Source organism: Protomyctophum bolini (genome assembly GCF_963924005.1).
Source record: "Protomyctophum bolini genome assembly, chromosome: 15".
NCBI classification, from domain to species: domain Eukaryota; kingdom Metazoa; phylum Chordata; class Actinopteri; order Myctophiformes; family Myctophidae; genus Protomyctophum; species Protomyctophum bolini.
In genome coordinates, this window is record NC_137876.1 from 26,554,793 (window position 1) to 26,573,757 (window position 18,965).

Here is an 18,965-nt window from a genome sequence, read left to right on the forward strand (position 1 = left end):
TGTAGTCTATACCTGGTGCCTTTTTGAGCTACTTTCAAAATGACCAGCTCAACAAGATCTACCCACAGAGTTTTTTTTTATACCATTGCTGAAAATAGTTACCTGAGGGGGCTTTGGAATAGCGACGCTGGTGTTACATATAATGCACTTGGAGTGGGAAATAGAGCGGGAGAAATGGAATAGCTAGAGCAACACTCTTGAAAACAAGACATCGCACTGATTTACTAGTCTCACGTAGCCAGTCAACTATTCCACAATCTCTGAATGCTGTATAGAGCCGACAACAGAAGCTGGCATCTGTTCGTCATTTCCGTTCACGAAAATATATTCATCAGAACATTTAAAGGACAACTTTAGTTTTTTTCAACTAAGGTTCAGGTTTTAGGTTATTAGACAAAGTAATTCTTTTTTCATTTGCTGCTTTCTTTAGTTTTTGCGATTTTAGCTATTTTTGACAGGGGGTGGGGGCCTTCGAACATGGGGCTAAATAAAATACGTCCTTTTTTACATTTTTCTTTTATGGCAATTCCTTTATTAATATTTGCTATAGTCCGACTAGACCCCAGGAAATTACATCTGGCCACAAAAGATCACAGGAGCTACTGAATGTGAAGGTAGAGGTACTAGGGGGATGCCATACTGTGTGTCCTTGAGCAAGACACTGAACCCCTAATTGCTCCTGATGTGCTGGTTGGTGCCACCGTCGTGTGTGTGTGTGTGTGTGTGTGTGTGTGTGAATGGGTGAATGTGAATGTAATGCACAATCTATGTAAAGCGCCTTGGATAAAGGCGCTATATAAATTCCATTTACTGTTGGAGCTTGTTTAGCGACATGTGGGAGACTGGGAGTTCATTTTCAGAAACCAAAATATACTTGACTTTTGTGCATAAATATGCACATTACACACACACACACACACACACACACACACACACACACACACACACACACACACACACACACACATGAACTTAAACTCCTGGGGGTTCTGCTCTGTACAAAAATAATTTTCATCCCTAAGGCTGGACTTCAAACCATCTATTTACATTTCAAACGATAATATCAGAAATACTTCCTCCTCCACAATCAATAGGACTTTCTTTTCCGGGAGTTATCTGAAAGGCTAAATTAAAACATTGCTATTGGAGAACACAGCAGAAATAAGGAGGCCTGTGTTGTCTCTTTCATTTCTCTTTTACACCAAACGCAGTGTTGTGCTGTGCTTGCCTTTATGTGTGTGTCCCTTTTGGCTGTTGGGGAAATTCCTCACAGTCCAATGGACCTTGTGCTAGATTCAGAGCTGAATATAGAAACATGATGGAGCTACTGATATTTATTGAATTGTTTGTTAAATTAGCTTATCAAACATAATTTGTGTCTTCTTTCTTGATTCTTCTTTTCCCGTTTTTGTTGAATCAGCTGAATGAGTTCTGAGTGCACTATATTAAAAATGTGTGTTACTACCAGTGGGAAAGTAGCCTTAATACCAGTCAAATTGAAACATTTCGGCTGGTTAGTTTGTCAGCTTCTTGAATCCAGAACACTAAAACATTTGTCTACTGGGCAATGTCAGTTTCCTCCCATGATACAAATAACATCCCAACGATACTTGACCTTGTCTCATCCGCTTCTGTTTTCATTCCTCTCCAGCACATGGGGATTGTTTCCTGCATTCTCCCCAATCTAGCTGTCTCTGCTCTGCTGTCACATGATCAGAGCTAGAGGCTGATTGCAGAGTCACATGAGCGAGGCTTGCTCTTCCTCTGCTTCGCTACAATGGGCATTCTTCTGCAATTGTTATTGCAACTTGAACCCAACAGCTCCACGTTGGAACTGAAATGTGAAAACCGAGGCGAATCGAGACATGATGCTTTGTTTTCCCTCACCTGGTATCGTAGCAACTCGTCTTATATGGGAGGGCAGGGGCGGGTTTGCCCAAAAACTTTGTCTCATAGCCCAACCTCAAGGACTCATTTTGGTGGAGGTTTATATTGGCATTTATGCTTTATTGTTTATTAGTACAGCGGAGATGAGGGAAAGAGCTACAGTACACTGACGTGAACCCTAGTGGATGTCACCATTAATCCAAAAGTTTTTCCTCCAAGTAATTAACCATTCATAGCTGTTGCAGATACCCTGCACTTTCATTTTCAGAATGACTGTATGCTGTAGTGGGCCTTTCAATCACTGGGCTTCAGGGGAGTGCTGTGTCATTTCTGAGTTCTCCTGGTAGAGATGTATTAGACTGCTCATGCTTGCTACATATGCTGCTGAGCCGCCAAAGTTTTAGGGATTGGGTCGATGATACAGTATGTGGTACAGGTTATAATAATAATATTTAATATATGGGCGGTATTCAAACCCATTGACATTGTTGCTAGATGTTTGCCTAAAACAGTATGTGTAACCACCACAACCAGGAGACACTCATCTGATATTCTTTTCACACAGTGTTCTTAATCTAACTAATATGTTAAGTAATTGTGTCCTCAAAATTCAAGGACGGACGTGGCTCCGAAATATGCCCAAATATGGGCACATTTGGGCATAATTGTGTCCTCAAAATACGAGGACGAAATTTGAGGGCAGAATGCGTCCGCAGATATTGCGGAAAGATTGGCTGAAAGGTGTCATTCTGGTTATCAGCCCCTTGGAAATGCAGATTCCACACTGCGCATGTCAGGCTAGTGAGGCTACTGTATTAGGTTTGTATTGTATTAGTTTATGACCTCACACAAAACGTATGTTTTTGTCCCAAGCCAAATCGGTGAGAAACCACATGAATGAGCATACAATTACTTTAGCGTTACCTTTCAGTCTTTGACCTTATCTTCACAACCCACACAGCCCACTAACCTCAGATTTGTGATTAAGCTGTCAGTCAGGCTGCAGTCTCAAAGTCTGCGGTTTTCCTTTGAACATATATCTGTGCAGTTACATCAAGGTGTCTCTTTCACTTGCCTCTTAACAGGCACATGACACATGTTGCATCCGGTCTAAAATTGGTTAAATGCTCCTGCCTGCGGAATTGTGTTTTTTCTTTTGGATGAGCAAGGAATTAAATTAAACTTGTCTACTACAGACCACAAGTGGCTGTGTGCAGCTAATTTACTTGCACCATTTTATTTGATTATAAAGCAATTCCTCCAAATGATGTTTGGTTACATTAGTATACAAAATGCCAGGTAGAGTAGACTAATGTGCCAATATGCCAAAATGGAGTATTATCTCCAATTGACACCTGGTGATCCCACTAGACAATAAAAAAAAATAGGTATTTGGTGGGCTGCTTGACCATTCTTAGAATAGACTACTATGTGTACTATGTAAACTCCATTCCATTAAAAAAATATCTCAATTATTTAAAAATAATAATAATCTGGGGACCCCCCCAAAATAATTTGTTGGTAGGCTAAAACCCCTGTTTTAGCCTACCAACCAACTCATACTTGATTCTCATGCCTTCATGCTCCCTCACACTCACTCAGTGCAGCATATTGATTAAAAGAGGGCTGAACCCCCACTGGGAGTTGGAAAAGCTTGTTCACCACCAGTAGATTTGACATTTGTGTCTACAATGGTAGTGGCCAAGAGACTGAAAAAAGCCAGAAACACACACACATGAATACCGGTAATACATAGGATAGTTCGAGATTAGCTTGCAGAATTTGAATTGGACTTGTTGATAGATGTGTTTATGGAGCATGCCTCCGGGTCCCTCCCTGGCACTCTGCTAGTCTGCTTGTGCATACAAAACTGAAGAAACGTAGGTTAATATCAATGTTCAACCATGCAGTGTTGCATAGAAATTGATACAGATGTTTAGCATACAATCCTTTCTGTTGCCAGAACGAATTTGTTCTACACACTACTACAGTATTTGGTGCACTGCATAGCATACAGGTCTAGGTCTATATTATGTCCTGTATTGAGTCCTGCAATATGTCCATGTTCCATGTATTGTGTCAGCAGCACTGTGTTGATGGATTAACATTGAGTTGCCTTAGACAGTGCCATATCCATACCCTCTGTGAATTCCATACAGTAAGTCATTTGAGTTTAGAACATCTGTTTGAAAGTGTAGAGAACGCAACCAAATGGAGCTGTAAGGGTCCACTTGGTTACATTGCACACTGAGTTACATTAACACCGAGGACTTTGCAGTTGATCTTTTTATCAGTTAATGTTTAGTGAATATTTGAACATTCCGTTGTGTGTGCAGGATGCGTGAGGACATGTCCAGCATGGTGTGCGTGAAGGAGGAAGAGGAGTCCACAGAGAAGCTGTCTCAGGATGAGATCATCTGCAGGACCAAGCAGGTGATCCAGGGTCTGGAGGCCCTGAAGCAGGAGCACCACTCCATCCTGGACGGCCTGCTGGGAACGCTGCGATGCCTCAAGCAGGACGAGGAGGGCGTGCTGGTGGAGGAGAAGTCCCACATGATCCGCAAGTCCCTAGAGATGCTGGAGCTCGGCCTGAGCGAGGCACAGGTGACCGCGGATCCGTTTGTTACCTTCAGCTGTGTGTGTGTGTGTGTGTGTGTGTGTGTGTGTGTGTGTGTGTGTGTCAGATTGGGTATTGGAGTGTACAACATCTGTTGACTAGGAATCATATTTCATGACAAAGAGAAACTATACAAATACTACAAAAATCGAATTCAGGTGTAGGGCACAGACTCCACTATAACTATAGCTGCAACTATAACAAATACAATAGTGAGCGATATAGTTATCGTCATAGTTGTAGCCACAATGGGAAAGTCCTACTATTGTTGGGTCATTTTGTTGAAATACTGAAAAAGAGTTATGTGAATGCAATAGAACATAATAGCTCTGCAGCAACATAGATGCATCACCTCTTAGAACAACACTTCATCATACAGACTTCACAGCACCGCTGCTGGTTAGAGCCAGTTATCCCAGTTACCAGTAAGAGAGACTAGTCGGACTACTTGTCTGCTCCTCGTCTACACTGTCAAATCTACAGTGTTCATTCAATTGAGAAGTGTACGAATGGATCTATCCTCACTTTTTGCTCTCTCACTCCACCCCGTGCTTTTCTGTTCTCTCTCTTCCACTGTATATATATATATATCCAATATAACAGAAAGAAATATTTTAAGAAATGGTAGTGATTCGTCAACTAAACACATTTTATGAATCATGGGAAGAATCATGTAGAAAATATGCAGATATGAATTATGGGAAGAATCATGTAGAAAATATGCAGTTATGAATTATGGGAAGAATCATGTAGAAAACATGCAGATTTTTATAAAGTTTAAAAATGTCTTTCTCTATCTGGGCTCAATCTGCAGGAGTTTTAAAGTTTGATTGCACAACACACTATACAGATTAAGACACTTAAGATTATATTAAACATGCACGGTACAAACGCCTCACGCCTGATCTTCCTGTAACATGGCTTTCTATTCCGTGGCTCTTCCCTCCAGGTAATGATGGCTCTGTCGGGCCACCTGAGCTCGGTGGAGTCGGAGAAGCAGAAGCTCCGTGCCCAGGTGAGGAGGCTGTGCCAGGAGAACCAGTGGCTGAGGGACGAGCTGGCGGGGACCCAGCAGAAGCTCCAGAAGAGCGAGCAGAGTGTCGCCCAGCTGGAGGAGGAGAAGAAACACCTGGAGTTCATGAACCAGCTCAAGAAATACGACGAGGACCTGTCGCCCTCTGTGAGTGAACCACACCGTCCATGTTGTACCGTATATAAGACGACTCTGATTATGAGACAAACCCCATTTTTCAAGACTCATTTGTGGAAAAAAGAACATTAAATGTCAAATAGTCTAGTCCCCGACTATAATCCGAACCTGTTTTTTAGGATATTGCCATTGGGAAAATAAAAAATAAATGTCTTATATTCAGGCCAATGCCGGGGGAATACGAGTACTGAGGACCTGTCGCCCTCTGTGAGTGAACCACACATGTAGAATAGAGTACTGGGGTGTGTGTGTGTGTGTGTGTGTGTGTAGGCGGGGGAGTGTATGGATGGGCAGGTTGCGTGTGCATGCCGTAACTGAAATGAAGTGATAAGCCTGTGATTCTAAACTGGTCCTGAGTTGGCTCTGTACTTCCACCACATTTTACCACCAGATATCTTCACCTTGGCTAATGTTCCCCCCAAAATAAATGTGGATGCTGGGGTTCAAGTGGTTAACCTTTTTAATTTCAACACTTAAACCCTAGTATGTATGTACTTAGTTGACCGGGGGCCACAGGGTTCTATACTACGTATGCTAGTATTTATCTACACCAAATCTCTTCGCCAAAGTAGTCAATCTACAAGCTCACAATGTGACGTGTTTTGAGCTTGTAGATTGACTACTTTGCTGAATGTTCACCCCACAGTAGGGATGCTATGGTTAAGGGTCCATTTGGGTTCTAACTATCAATCATTTTGCAGGGAAACCTGGAGAGAACCTTTGTGATATATCATCAAATAACAAAATAACTTATGCAAGTTTATACTGTATATGATGAACTGACGCAAGTTCATATTATGATGAGGATCTCTCCTCCTCTGAGAGACACTCAGCATTCTGACATAAATTCTTGTCAAACTATATAATCTCTGCCTTCCTCTCCACATCTCTCCTCAGGAGGAGAAGGACTCCGACTCCAGTAGAGAAACTTTAGATGATCTGTTCCCAGATGATCCAGATGACCAAGCCCCAGGCAGTAAGTCTCCCAAGAATGAACATCTCATATGCTTAATAATATTGATAAAATCGACAAAACAAATTATTCTGAGAGGTCAGAGCGTATCGCACTGTAGCTTTAAGAAAATACAATGCTTTTATTAAAGCAAATTTAACGGTTAATCACACAATGATAAATAAGGTACTTCTCCAAAGTGAGTTATATTTTTTCTCAAATGGTCCACAGTGAGGACCCTGTGCATACCTGCACTACCAGTGAGTAGGAATATATATGACTCGCTGTCCCATATATTACACAACATACGGTGGCCATCCCTTTTCAGCACTCCTTGGCTCTCCTTCTTGGCTATACAAATTGCTCACTCTCACTCTCTCTTTCTCTGTAACTTTCTCTTGTCTATAAATCTGTCTCTCTCTCTCTGTGCCTTTGGTTTTGTGTGTTCCTCTTTGTCTTTCTGCCCTCCATCCCTCTCTCTCTGTATTTCACACACACACACACACACACACACACACACACACACACACACACACACACACACACACACACGGCTACCCTTAACAGAGTACCATTTGCAGCCCTAATTCTCTCTCGTTCACTCCCATTCATCGGGCTCAGCCCATTACCAGTGTGTAATGGGGTGGTCTCTTTCTTGATAACTTGGTATCTCAGACGGCTGAAAGAACAGTGCTGGAATTTACCATTAGTCACGTCCTCATTTGGATCTGAGCCAAATGCAAAGCCCCCAAAACCTTGGGCTTGGTCTCTGTTAAACTGTATAGATCCACTGTTCGTCTTGTAGTTTCTATGTTCTAGCACTGGAAAGCACAGGAGGAAGTTATGACTTTTTCATCCACTAGCTGTATAGAGGTGCTGGTGAATTCTAAAATACACCCAGTCACTTTTCCTGGTTAATCAGCCCAAAGAAAAAGTTTAACTTGGCAGTACACAGTTCTGGCTGGTGCTTGATGTCCCAGTCTGGCCAGTAGTAGCTTGGCGTGACTTCTGCCACATCAGCTGTCATCCTAATTTTTGGCCAATTTCTGGACACCGCAACAGGAAGCCATTGTAACTGGAATCTTTCTCATGTTGGTACATTCATTCAGAATTTTAGGACTGTCTGTGTTTTTATACTGCAAAATTGCAGGGGTATGGTAGTGTGGTTTGCTGTGGTGGAGACCCACTCCTGTGCATGAATACAGATGAAATGGAGTTCATTTGCATGTAGCTCTGGAAATGGAATGTTGCTGCTGGCGAAAAGGATTTACCTCTGATGGAATAAATCAGAATGAAAGAGCTATCACACTGTCTGGAGGCTGGAGCTCATAACTCTCAGACTATAAAATATCATTCAGCAAATGTATAGTTGGTATGGAGACTTTAACTCCATCTAGATGTACATTTTGTATTATTGACCTTTTTTATCCATAAAAAACAACATAAAATACTAAGTAACAGTATGGTTTACACATAACATATGGTGAAAATAGACTCTCTGTCCCTCTTCCATCCATCTCTTCACTGACACTGTGGCATTGAGGACCCTGTAAAAACTGTGGGGGGTTTTTAGGGGTGCTAGCCCCGCCTATGTCCAGCTTTGAGGGTTTGTGTAAACACAAACATTGAATGCCATTGACAATGAATGGCCTGTTTGTGTAAACACACAAACAAAAGACAAAGTAAGACAAAAGTGAGGACGGAAATTCTGATTGGCCAGAATTATATGATGCATGATGATGAAGAGGCGAGCGACCCTCACTTCACACGGGTGTGATAATTTTTAAGTTTATAATTTAATTTGATAGCCCATTTGTTTAATATAATTGGAATTTCTAAATGACAAATTAATTGCAATGTAAAAATAGTGTGTTGTTTATGTCTACAACACAAGAATGTAAAATAAAGGGTGTGCTTCTTTGCAAAGAACCGTTCATCCAACGTTCACCATTGGGCTGCATTCAGTCGTGTAACGGGAGGTATTCTGTATGCATTATGAGTCAGAGAAAACAATGGCAGGACAATCATGATTTGCCACTTTGCATTAATTTATAGATGACATGAACATTCATTGAGTTAAGCGTGTTTTCGTTTCTGTAAATGTATTAATTGAGGGAAGGCTAGAAGTTGTAGCCCATTTGAGTGCAATCTATGCCATTATGCTGAGTAAATCAGCTATGGCAAGTTTATGTTGAACAGGGTATAGGTGTATTACGTACAGTATCTACCTGTGTGCTGTGGCAGTGCCTTCCAACATCTGGGACAGTACAAAATGTGATCTGTGATACTTCAGCTGTGGCAGCTATTGTAGATTTTAACAAAACTATTGACACGACTGCAAAATGAAGCGATTTATTTCTGATAATCTTAGCTGACAATGTCCTGCTAACGTGATTATTTTGCTTAATGTTTTATGTAAAATACATTGAATGTGCTTTACATAGTGGTACTTCTACTGAAGACTTCTTCATGGCCTGCATATATCTCCTTTCTGCAATTACTGACATTCCCTGATGAAGGCTTAACCGCCGAAATGTTGGATTAATTTGTCTTGCCTGCTGCGTCCTAATAAAGTATTGGCACTCGGGCTATTGGCGTGTGCGGCCGCCGGCCAGCCGGCCACTTTCTCTGCAGTTCTCTCCCGCGGGCCGGCACCGCTACAAGGACTTTAGTGTGCGTTAGCATCTTTTGTACACAATTACTGACCGTCATGCCCACCACAAAATACCTTTTTAATATAGTGTTACCTGAGCCAATTCACACCTGCTCTTTTGAGATGTGTATATTCATAACGGAGAGAATTTGCACCACTGCTGCACTTGTTTGATAATTTACATGCATGTCTGAAAGTGAAGAATGTGTGTGAAACAAGGCACAAAAGGCTCTTAAGGCTGTTAATCTGACCCTCAGTGTTATGTCCACAAACATAACCTTGCACACCCATATTTATACTCGATGATCACTTTCCCATGTCAAGAAAGATTACAGTAAATATAACTGGATACATTTATTTTAAGAATAACACAATGCAAAACACCATACGACCCACAGCTAATTCCTCAAGTAAAACGGCATAATATACTGTATATTATATGAAAAAAGAGCCTAGGAACTCCACCAGAAACGACAGCACTGTGCAGTTGTCTTTCATTTGTGTGTGCGCGTGCATGCATTTCTTGTAACTAGGTTTCTAGGTTTCTTGTAACTCTTCGTGTGAGATTGTGATTGCGTTGCATGTGTACTTTTGATGATGGGAGCCGGGAGGAGAGAGAGTAGTGGTGGAAGAGAGGGAGGGGTAAAAGAGAAGAGTGTAAATTGAGACGGCATATAATATGCTCTACCATCACACAGAGTCATCAAACACACCCTCACTTAAATTCTCTGTACTGCAAATGCAACAATTTAGGAATTTAGCATACTCTCTAAATCTGGAGCGATTTAGAGTAAGGTAAACACGAGGTAATACATCAAATGCATAAAAATGGTAATATAGGATAGGATCATGGGCAAACCAATCAGTCTTAAATATATATAAAGAAAATCTGTACTGTGTGTGTGTGTGTGTGTGTGTGTGTGTGTGTGTGTGTGTGTGTGTGTGTGTGTGTGTGTGTGTGTGTGTGTGTGTGTGTGTGTGTGTGTGTGTGTGTGTGTGTGTGTGTGTGTGTGTGTGTGCACACGCGTGTCGTCCTTTCTGTGCGAGTTTGTCTTGTGACTGGGATGGGGGCTCTGTGTTTGTGCGTGAGTATGTATTATAGGCTTGCATGTATGCAAGTCTGATGTGTGTATTGTATGGGAATGTGCATTCAAGTGTGTGCATGAGTAAAGGATGCTGTACTAGCGCTGTAGAGGATTAGCTCTCTACTGCTGATTTGTTCAGTCTCTCTCAAATCATCTGAGGAGTGCTGTCATCAATTGGATCCCAGTGTTATTTCCACCTAATAAATGATAATCAACAAAGATCTCCAATGATGAGTAGATTGTTGATGTTTCATAAGAAATAATGGGACGGTAAATATTTTGCATAAGATTATTCATATTGTTGAAGCTTTATCTAATAAAAATGGTCTTGCTTTATCGCCTTCCCTTGTAGTTAGTATTCGCTATCTGTGTTAATGTACTCATGAGTCATGACACAAATATTTGGAAAACAAAAACGGCAAAATGAATCACACAAAGATGCTCCTGGTGTGTAAGGACCTTTAGTTGTTGTCTTTAGGGAAACAAATCAAAAAGTGTTATCTGGATTTGAGCCTTGATATGGAAATGCAACTTGGCTTTTACTGTGCTACTGTACAAGAAACATTCAGTAGACTATAGCTAGAGATGAGCACTTATGTTCAAAAACCAGGCAGAACATTGACAGAAAATCTAAATACTCTGTAGCTGCAAGCTACACTCTACTTTGTGGCTTTATTATAATCCTTCCTTACTACAGGATAACAAAACAAATGTCCCCCATATGATTCTAAATATACATTTTGGACACTCAAAATGTTCATTCTTTGTCCATTTTTAAACACGTGAAAAGGGACTTATTGCAGTTCCCTGTGCCAAGAAACACCGTCTGTGGCCATGAGTGTAGGTAGGCACAGGCTATTCTGGAGGTGTGTGGTTTTGAACACCTGGTGTTACTTCCTGTATGGTGGGCTGGGTTGTCAGTGAGGAATACTCCTCCTGTGGTACAGACCCCACTAGACCTCACACAGGGTAAATATAGAACCACAGGCCTTTAATAAGAAACCCAATAGCCTGGTTTCAACACACACACACACACACACACACACACACACACACACACACACACACACACACACGGCTGCAATTATAACCTATTTTATGGGCAAACATTTTTTGCTAACCTTTTCAAAATAATTGATGTAGCATGATAGCATCATGTAGTGATGTCATGTAAAAATAAAAATTGTTCAAGCTCGATGATTAACTGTTCCACAGCATCACACACACACACACACACACACAGACAGACAGCAACATATGCAGTTGTACAGACACCAGAACTGACACCAACTCAGACAGATACTGTAGAAGTGTAGAGACAGACAGACAGACAACAAGTTATGAAAAGAATTCTAGTAATGTTGACCCCATTCACTCTATACAGAAGCCAGTAAACCTGCATAGATTCTAGATTGAAAGATTGTATTTGTCACATGCTCATACAAGTACTGTATGTGCAGTGAAATGTTGGTGTGACAGACTGCCTCACTGTGCTAACATTGTCCAATAAATATAATACAAGTATGCATTATTGTTAAATGCACATTATATCAGCACTTAATCCTGTCTCTCTCTTGTCTACTCTCTCTATAGTCCAACAGCCTCACGGCAGTGCCGCTGCCGCCATGGCCCAGCAGGGCGGCTATGAGATCCCGGCCCGCCTCAGGACCCTCCACAACCTGGTGATCCAGTACGCGTCCCAGGGCCGCTACGAGGTGGCCGTGCCCCTCTGTAAACAGGCCCTGGAAGACCTGGAGAAGACTTCGGGGCATGACCACCCAGACGTGGCCACTATGTTGAATATCCTGGCCCTGGTCTACAGGTACAGACGGCACACCTTTCTGCATGTTGATGTGGTGGGTGGGGCCCATTGTGAGGAGTCTTTAAATACATTATAATAAATTATACTAAACTATTCTTCATCGACAAGTTGTTTTACAACAAAACATTTAACATATTATATGCAATAAACATGTAAAGTCATAGATATTTGGGCACTGGACTAGAATACTTTACCTGTCTGAAATGTGTCCATATTGCCTTGTAATGGTTTTTCTGGTAATAATTATTAAGTCTAAAAGTGGATTATAATAATGTGAAAATAATCTAAAGTTCTCCACACAGTCACAATTTAAAAACACTGTCACCTAGACTATTTACCATTTAAGCATATACATACTATACGTTGTCATATGGTAAATAGCTAAAATAGCTGACCTACAAGCTCACACCCATGTCACATGGCGATGCATGTGAACATGGTTTTGTTCCATATTCCATCCATGCTGGAGTGTGTTTGATAATGTGTGGTGTACTATATGAGGTGTATATCTGTGTGTGTCTCAGGGACCAGAACAAATACAAGGAGGCAGCCAACCTACTGAACGATGCTCTGGCCATCAGAGAGAAGACTCTGGGAAGAGACCATCCAGCAGTAAGCACTTCTTATGTGTATTACATGAAACTTCACCACATGAACCATAGTGTCCCTATTCTGACATGCAAGCTTCTAAATTAGCTATTTTTGGCAAAGAGATTGCGTGTGGAGGAAAACAAGAAATGATGACATAGTCACAATTGTCAGGTGAAACAAGCGCTGTCTCCGTTGTTTTCCCCCCCATATTATATATATATTATTATTATATATATTATTATTGTTATTTTTGTAACGTGTATGTTTCTGTGTCATAACTTCACGGCCGTTGTTTGCGTTTGTTTCCAACGTTCTGTTAGTGCGTGGTTCAGTCAATAATAATTATATGTTATGTTATGCCATATTATGTTCTTCCTGGTCGATCTCTTGATTATTTCAGTTGTCGACGCCCACGCAACCATGCCCTCCCAAACCCCTCTGCTGCCCATCTGTCCAACTCGGATATGGGACTTGGTATGAAAAATGTCAGGGACCTCTGGGTTCAATCATCTGGTGTCCAGATTGTCAGGGACATAGTTGGACATGACTAGTTTATGGTCTATTTAACTGTTTTAACTCTGACAGGCCTGTGTCTCCGACCCCTGGACCCTCATCACTTCCTTTTGGGTGGAGCTGAGGTTAGGCTCCTCCCCCTCCCTACCCCCTATCCTATCACCAGGCCTTTCTCTCTGCGAGGAAGTGATTTTCTTTTCCCCCTCTTTGATTTTATGATCATGAATTACTGCTTTCTTTGACACAATGCCACCAATTCATGATCGGTGATGAGTCACACTTTCTTTGATGTTTGAAATGGTTTATGAAATTTTGAAATCTCCTGTGTCCCCCCTCTTACTCTCCGTCTCTCTCTGTCTCCCCCTTCTCTCTCTCTCTCTCTCTCTCTCTCTCTCTGTCCCCCTCACACTCTTGGATGTGGTGGATATGTGTCACCCCCACTGATTGGTATCAAATGATCTTTTCTACAGGCACACACAGAATCACCCCCTGATTCCTCTTTTAGTCGTTCACCAGATCAGTGGCACAGCTGTGGTGTGGTTCTGTGGTCACAAACACTGCACACACACGCACGCACGCACGCATGCAGCACAGAATACATGGGTGATGATGATTGCACTCTGGCCTCCCGGGTTTGAGCAAGTCTTCTATAATTACGTGTGTGTGTGTGTGTTCTGCAGGTGGCTGCCACTCTGAACAACCTGGCTGTACTGTATGGGAAGAGAGGGAAGTACAAGGAAGCTGAGCCACTGTGCAAGAGAGCTCTGGAGATCAGAGAGAAGGTAAATTACATTTTGGGCCATATCTTTACCCAGTTCCTCTGTTGTTCTGGCCTGTACAGCACAGCCCAGGAGAGCAGAACCAAGGAAACCACTTACTTTCTTATTTTTTATTTCCATTGTTATAACTTGACAAGTTGTGTCCTGAGGCCCCAGTACCCCATTCCCATCACTTTCCAAGTAACTCCCGTCATGGTTCAGGGAAGATGTCTGACTTTGGAGGATTTTAAGGAGGATTCATCATTTTGGCTTGTCCATATAAAACTGCTCTGAAGTGGAGAAATGTCTCTTTTTTTATTCATCCTTTATTTGTCACTCTGGGGTGGGTGGCTTATCCTAGCCACCCACCTCTGTCTCTTTTTTTCCTACAGTCACTCATGCTCCTTAAATTCGTATGATAACTGTTAAGCTGAAAGCTGAAAGATTTGCCACCAAGCTCTTTGCTGACAGGCGAGGAGGGATCGGGGATGAAGACCCACAGTCGCTGAATCATGAGGATTTTTCTCCCTGGAGTTTGGTCTTTTTATAGCAAGCTCTTTTTTCTAAGCTTGTAGGTGCAGAGTTGATCCGGGGTGCACAATACAATCCTTGGTATCAAATCAACCCTTACAAGTCTGTTCCATTTGGTTCCATTTGTACACTCTGACTTTTCAATGCATAATTAAACACTGAGGATTTTACTGTGTGGAGAAGGAAAGAAATAAAGTGAGGCTCCGCACACTCAAATCTGTGCACAATCAGGCATTTATTGCAAGCTTTCGGTCTATTGACCTTCTTCCGTCATAATCAAAACCGTATTGTGATTATGCCTGAAGAAGGTCAATAGATCGAAAGCTTGCAATAAATACTTGATTGTGCACAGATTTGAGTGTGTGGAGCCTCCCTTTATTTTTTGAGGGGCGCTACCTATATTCAGCTATTAGTGTAGATTTTCGTCTTAAACATCAACTACATCTATCGGCAGATGAGCGGTGGCTTTTTTGTACATTTTTTTGACTGTGTGGAGAAGGGATATGGAAGGTGTTTAAGGTGTCATGTCATCTTCCAGTTTTTATTCCAAATGCTGCTGAATTTAGAGACACCTTTTCAGTTAATTCATAAATCCTCTGCCAGCAAATTGCTGCTATATAATACTTCTCCATACAGTTTTTAATGCACGATTCATCCAAAGTTCTAAACCAGGCTTAACCTGAATGTTGTACATTCAATCCTACACTCTACCCATTTCAACCTATGCAGGGATACACGGAACCTCTTCTCTTCTCCGAGCTAACAGTGGAGGGTGAGGTTCCAAACGGGGCTACCCTACTACAGATGTGTGTCACTAATGATGTGTTCACATTAGCGGCAACAAAGTGGCAGGCTACAAGTCCTTTCAGTGGATCTTGTTGTTGCATGCCCCTTTTCCTGTGAGATCAGATTACCAGACCTATGCTTCTGCGTTTGTCAAGGCAGGTCAATAGTCCAAACCTCTGGCACGGGTCAAAAGCGGTCATTCTGTGTAGGTCAGTGGGTAGCACATGATGGTGTCAGGGGTTCAATATCCGCTGGGGCAGTCTGTGCTAAAAATACCTGTGCTGTTGGTGGGATTGGTGCAGGGATGAATATGTTGCTGTAATGTCATTTTAACCACTTTCAACTTGGTATACTGTACCTATGCAATTATCTCTTTTCTCATTCAAATTCTCAGCAATAGCCTAGGCCTATATGTTTAATAATTTATATCCCGTATTCTGCCAGTGTAGTACAACGACAATGTTTACAAAATTTGCTGTACTGTAAGTGGCTAAGGGAAAGTGTTTTTGCCGTCTGTTTGTTAGGCAGTGTCCCAGCATCCGTTTAGTTTTCATGTCGATGTTTTTTCAACCCAATTTCTACCACTAACACTGGTAGCCATATTGTTTTAAACCAGTCTGTTACCCTCCCACTCTAATAACTCTTCCTTCCTTCCTTCCTTCCATCTACCCCAGGTGTTGGGGAAGGACCACCCTGATGTAGCCAAGCAGCTGAACAACCTGGCCTTGCTGTGTCAGAACCAGGGCAAGTATGAGGAGGTGGAATATTACTACAGGAGAGCCCTGGAGATCTACCAGACCAAACTGGGCCCTGATGACCCCAACGTGGCCAAGACCAAAAACAACCTGGTGAGGAGGAGGCACATGTAGAGATCCACTAATAGCACAAGCAAGTTATATGGTAGAGAATAGCATTTAAAACCACTTTAAACATAGTTAAAACATAGTTTAAACATAGTTTCCTGGCATGCGGCTTTCATTCCAATAAGTATAAAAGTGGTTTTGTTTTATATTACTCTTGCTATTACACAATGTTAATGCTGGTAGTGAGTGACACAAAAAACTGTTATTTGCATAACATCATGCATTGAATGAAACTCAACAGTGGACAATATATAATTGCAGTGATGCAGTAATTAAACAGTGGCGGTGTTTGTGGTGTGGCTGATGGCTGATTTTAAACAGTCACACCTGGCCGAGTTGAATGTACATACAGCCACGATCCCCATACACACTCTGGTGAGAGCCTTTGTCATGACAGCAATTCCATCTGCTCTTATGGCTTGTAAAGATCTTTCCCCTTTCCTACAATAAAGTGGAGGCTTCTGGTCTCCTGAGAGGGAGGGGAGTGAGGGTTTAGCTGGTCCCTCTGGGGAGGTGTGCAGGACAGTGGTGTTGGAGGGGTTTTATTATTTTAGGTATAACAACCCTGTTTTGGAGTCAGTTTGTTAGGTATGTTAAGTCTGGTGTTCTGCATTTTCTTTTTTTGTGGCACCTCGTGGCCTTCGTGGGTGGCACCCACTGTGCCACCGGGAAATAGGTCAGTGTCATTCTGGATGAACCAAAGGGCCAGAACAATTAATGGTGCAGGAAAAACGCTACTTCACCTGCCAGGAAAACTAGACATGTTTTGGCAGACAGTCCCATATTCAGCAGGTTGATGACTCCTGTGCCTCAACGCCAGAAACCGCTGATGCGGCCACCTCCAAGATACTTGAGTGACTCCAAACACAGTAAACAGATGCTAGCAAGCCTTATATTAAGAAGCTTGCGAGCTACCCATCTTTCTGAAAAGTGTAGCACAACGTTACTACCAGCCACCTGACTGTGGCTCGCTTTATCCGACACAGTCAAGTGGGTCAAGTAGATGCTCGAACAAATGTATTGTAGAGAGCGGTCAAGCTGTTACAATCCAGAGCATTGATTAGATTGATGCACAACTGGTGCACAGTCACTTTCAGCCTCTTCATTTTGTTTGAATGGATAAGGTTGTGCTGCTTAAATCAGTCATGTTGTCTTCCGTTCTGCTCTCTCGAGTCTTAAAAGTTCCCCACCACATGGCAGACTTGTTTTTTCATTCTCATGTTTATGAGGGCTTTACTTAAGTGGCTTAAGTGGCTACAGTTGCCAGTGGGTGGCTCATTTTGTACTGACATTATAGAATGGGTGCAGACTAAAGTGTCACACACACACTGAGGATTTTACTGTGAAGATAAATAGTGGCAGTTATTATAAAGCACATTTCTGAAAGTATTATACATGAGATGTTTTGCCTTAAGCAGTCAAAAATACTTCAGCAGTAGTGTATGCAATGACATTAAAGAACAGAGTACAATACAATACAGGATTCTATCTTATCTACCTGTTGAACTACAGCACCTACTGTATGAATAGAATGGAGAAGAGAATATAGTATATGTAGAACAATCAAAAATGTAAGGGCCACACAAGGTGGACACTTTCTTTGGGTCTCACCATGGGATACAAAATTAATTAAATATTACAGACTCTTTGTACCAAACACACTTTTTGGATGAAATGCCTAAAAAGAGTGTACATCAGGAGTTTATCTCCGTATGGTAGCATTAGAATGTATAGGGCTATACATTCTGTAAACCACAACACAAGTAGATGATTAGGTAACCCCTCTGAAAATAACGTCAAAGCAGGTGTATAATATATAAGTGTACTGTAGGTCGACATTGGTGCCATGCTGTACTTGAAATGAATGTAAGTTAATGAATGGCCACGCTCTCAACCTGACGCCACTGTTTTAGGCATGTTAAAGGTGAAAATGTTGAAACATGTACAAGCTCACAGCATGTCACGATGTGTTGTGAGCTTACAGCAATTTATTTATTTTTTTAAAGTGGTTTAACTCTTATCGCCTTTTGACGCCTGTTTTCCAAAGGCCCCGGGCGCCGAGATCGCTTTTGGATAACTATTTTAATATAAATTGATTACGATAATCAATTGTGTCCTGTATGCGCTCATAACACAACACAAAACACTAACACAAAAAAATGAAAATAACGGAAATGCTTATGCTGACTATGGGGACGCTAATATCTCGGATTCTTCTTTTAAGACTAAAACAAGCTGATTTTCCGCTCATTTCTATAAACGATATGATCCTAGTTTACAGAAAGTATGTTTTGCGTGGATTAAATTACATTCCCGGGACATGTTACACAGCAGATTGTTGTTACACTACTAGATGGGGCTGTTGGCGCTCAATGAGTTTAAATGCTGCTCTGTTGTTCTGCCAGGCGTCGTGTTACCTGAAGCAAGGGAAGTTCAAACAGGCAGAGACTCTGTACAAAGAGATACTGACCCGCGCACATGAGAGGGAGTTTGGCTCTGTAGACGGTAAGACACACACACACACAAAAACATGCATACACAGAGTGGGTGGGCTGTCCTTGTCCTCAGTGGTCCCCTCTCAACTCCTAATACCATCTGCTCCACACACAAAATGCCACGCTCACACACAAACAGTACAGCATAGACAAGATACTCATTATCACATACATCCACATAAAATTCCCGCTTTTACACACA

At 41.8% G+C, this 18,965-nt stretch overlaps 1 protein-coding gene across 4 annotated transcripts in view; it reads left to right on the forward strand.

Moving 5' to 3' along the window:
* The window catches only part of klc1a (kinesin light chain 1a), a 45,703-nt gene that overhangs the window by 6,088 nt on the left and 20,650 nt on the right, over window positions 1–18,965 (forward strand). For all 4 annotated transcript variants that reach the window (XM_080784395.1, XM_080784398.1, XM_080784397.1 and 1 more), the window contains exons 2-9: window positions 4,224–4,491; window positions 5,454–5,684; window positions 6,612–6,690; window positions 11,998–12,226; window positions 12,751–12,838; window positions 14,011–14,112; window positions 16,080–16,253; window positions 18,674–18,773. In XM_080784395.1, coding sequence (XP_080640521.1) covers window positions 4,225–4,491; window positions 5,454–5,684; window positions 6,612–6,690; window positions 11,998–12,226; window positions 12,751–12,838; window positions 14,011–14,112; window positions 16,080–16,253; window positions 18,674–18,773 — 1,270 coding nt within the window. In that variant the 5' untranslated portion in view covers window position 4,224. The remainder of the gene's footprint in view (window positions 1–4,223; window positions 4,492–5,453; window positions 5,685–6,611; window positions 6,691–11,997; window positions 12,227–12,750; window positions 12,839–14,010; window positions 14,113–16,079; window positions 16,254–18,673; window positions 18,774–18,965) is intronic.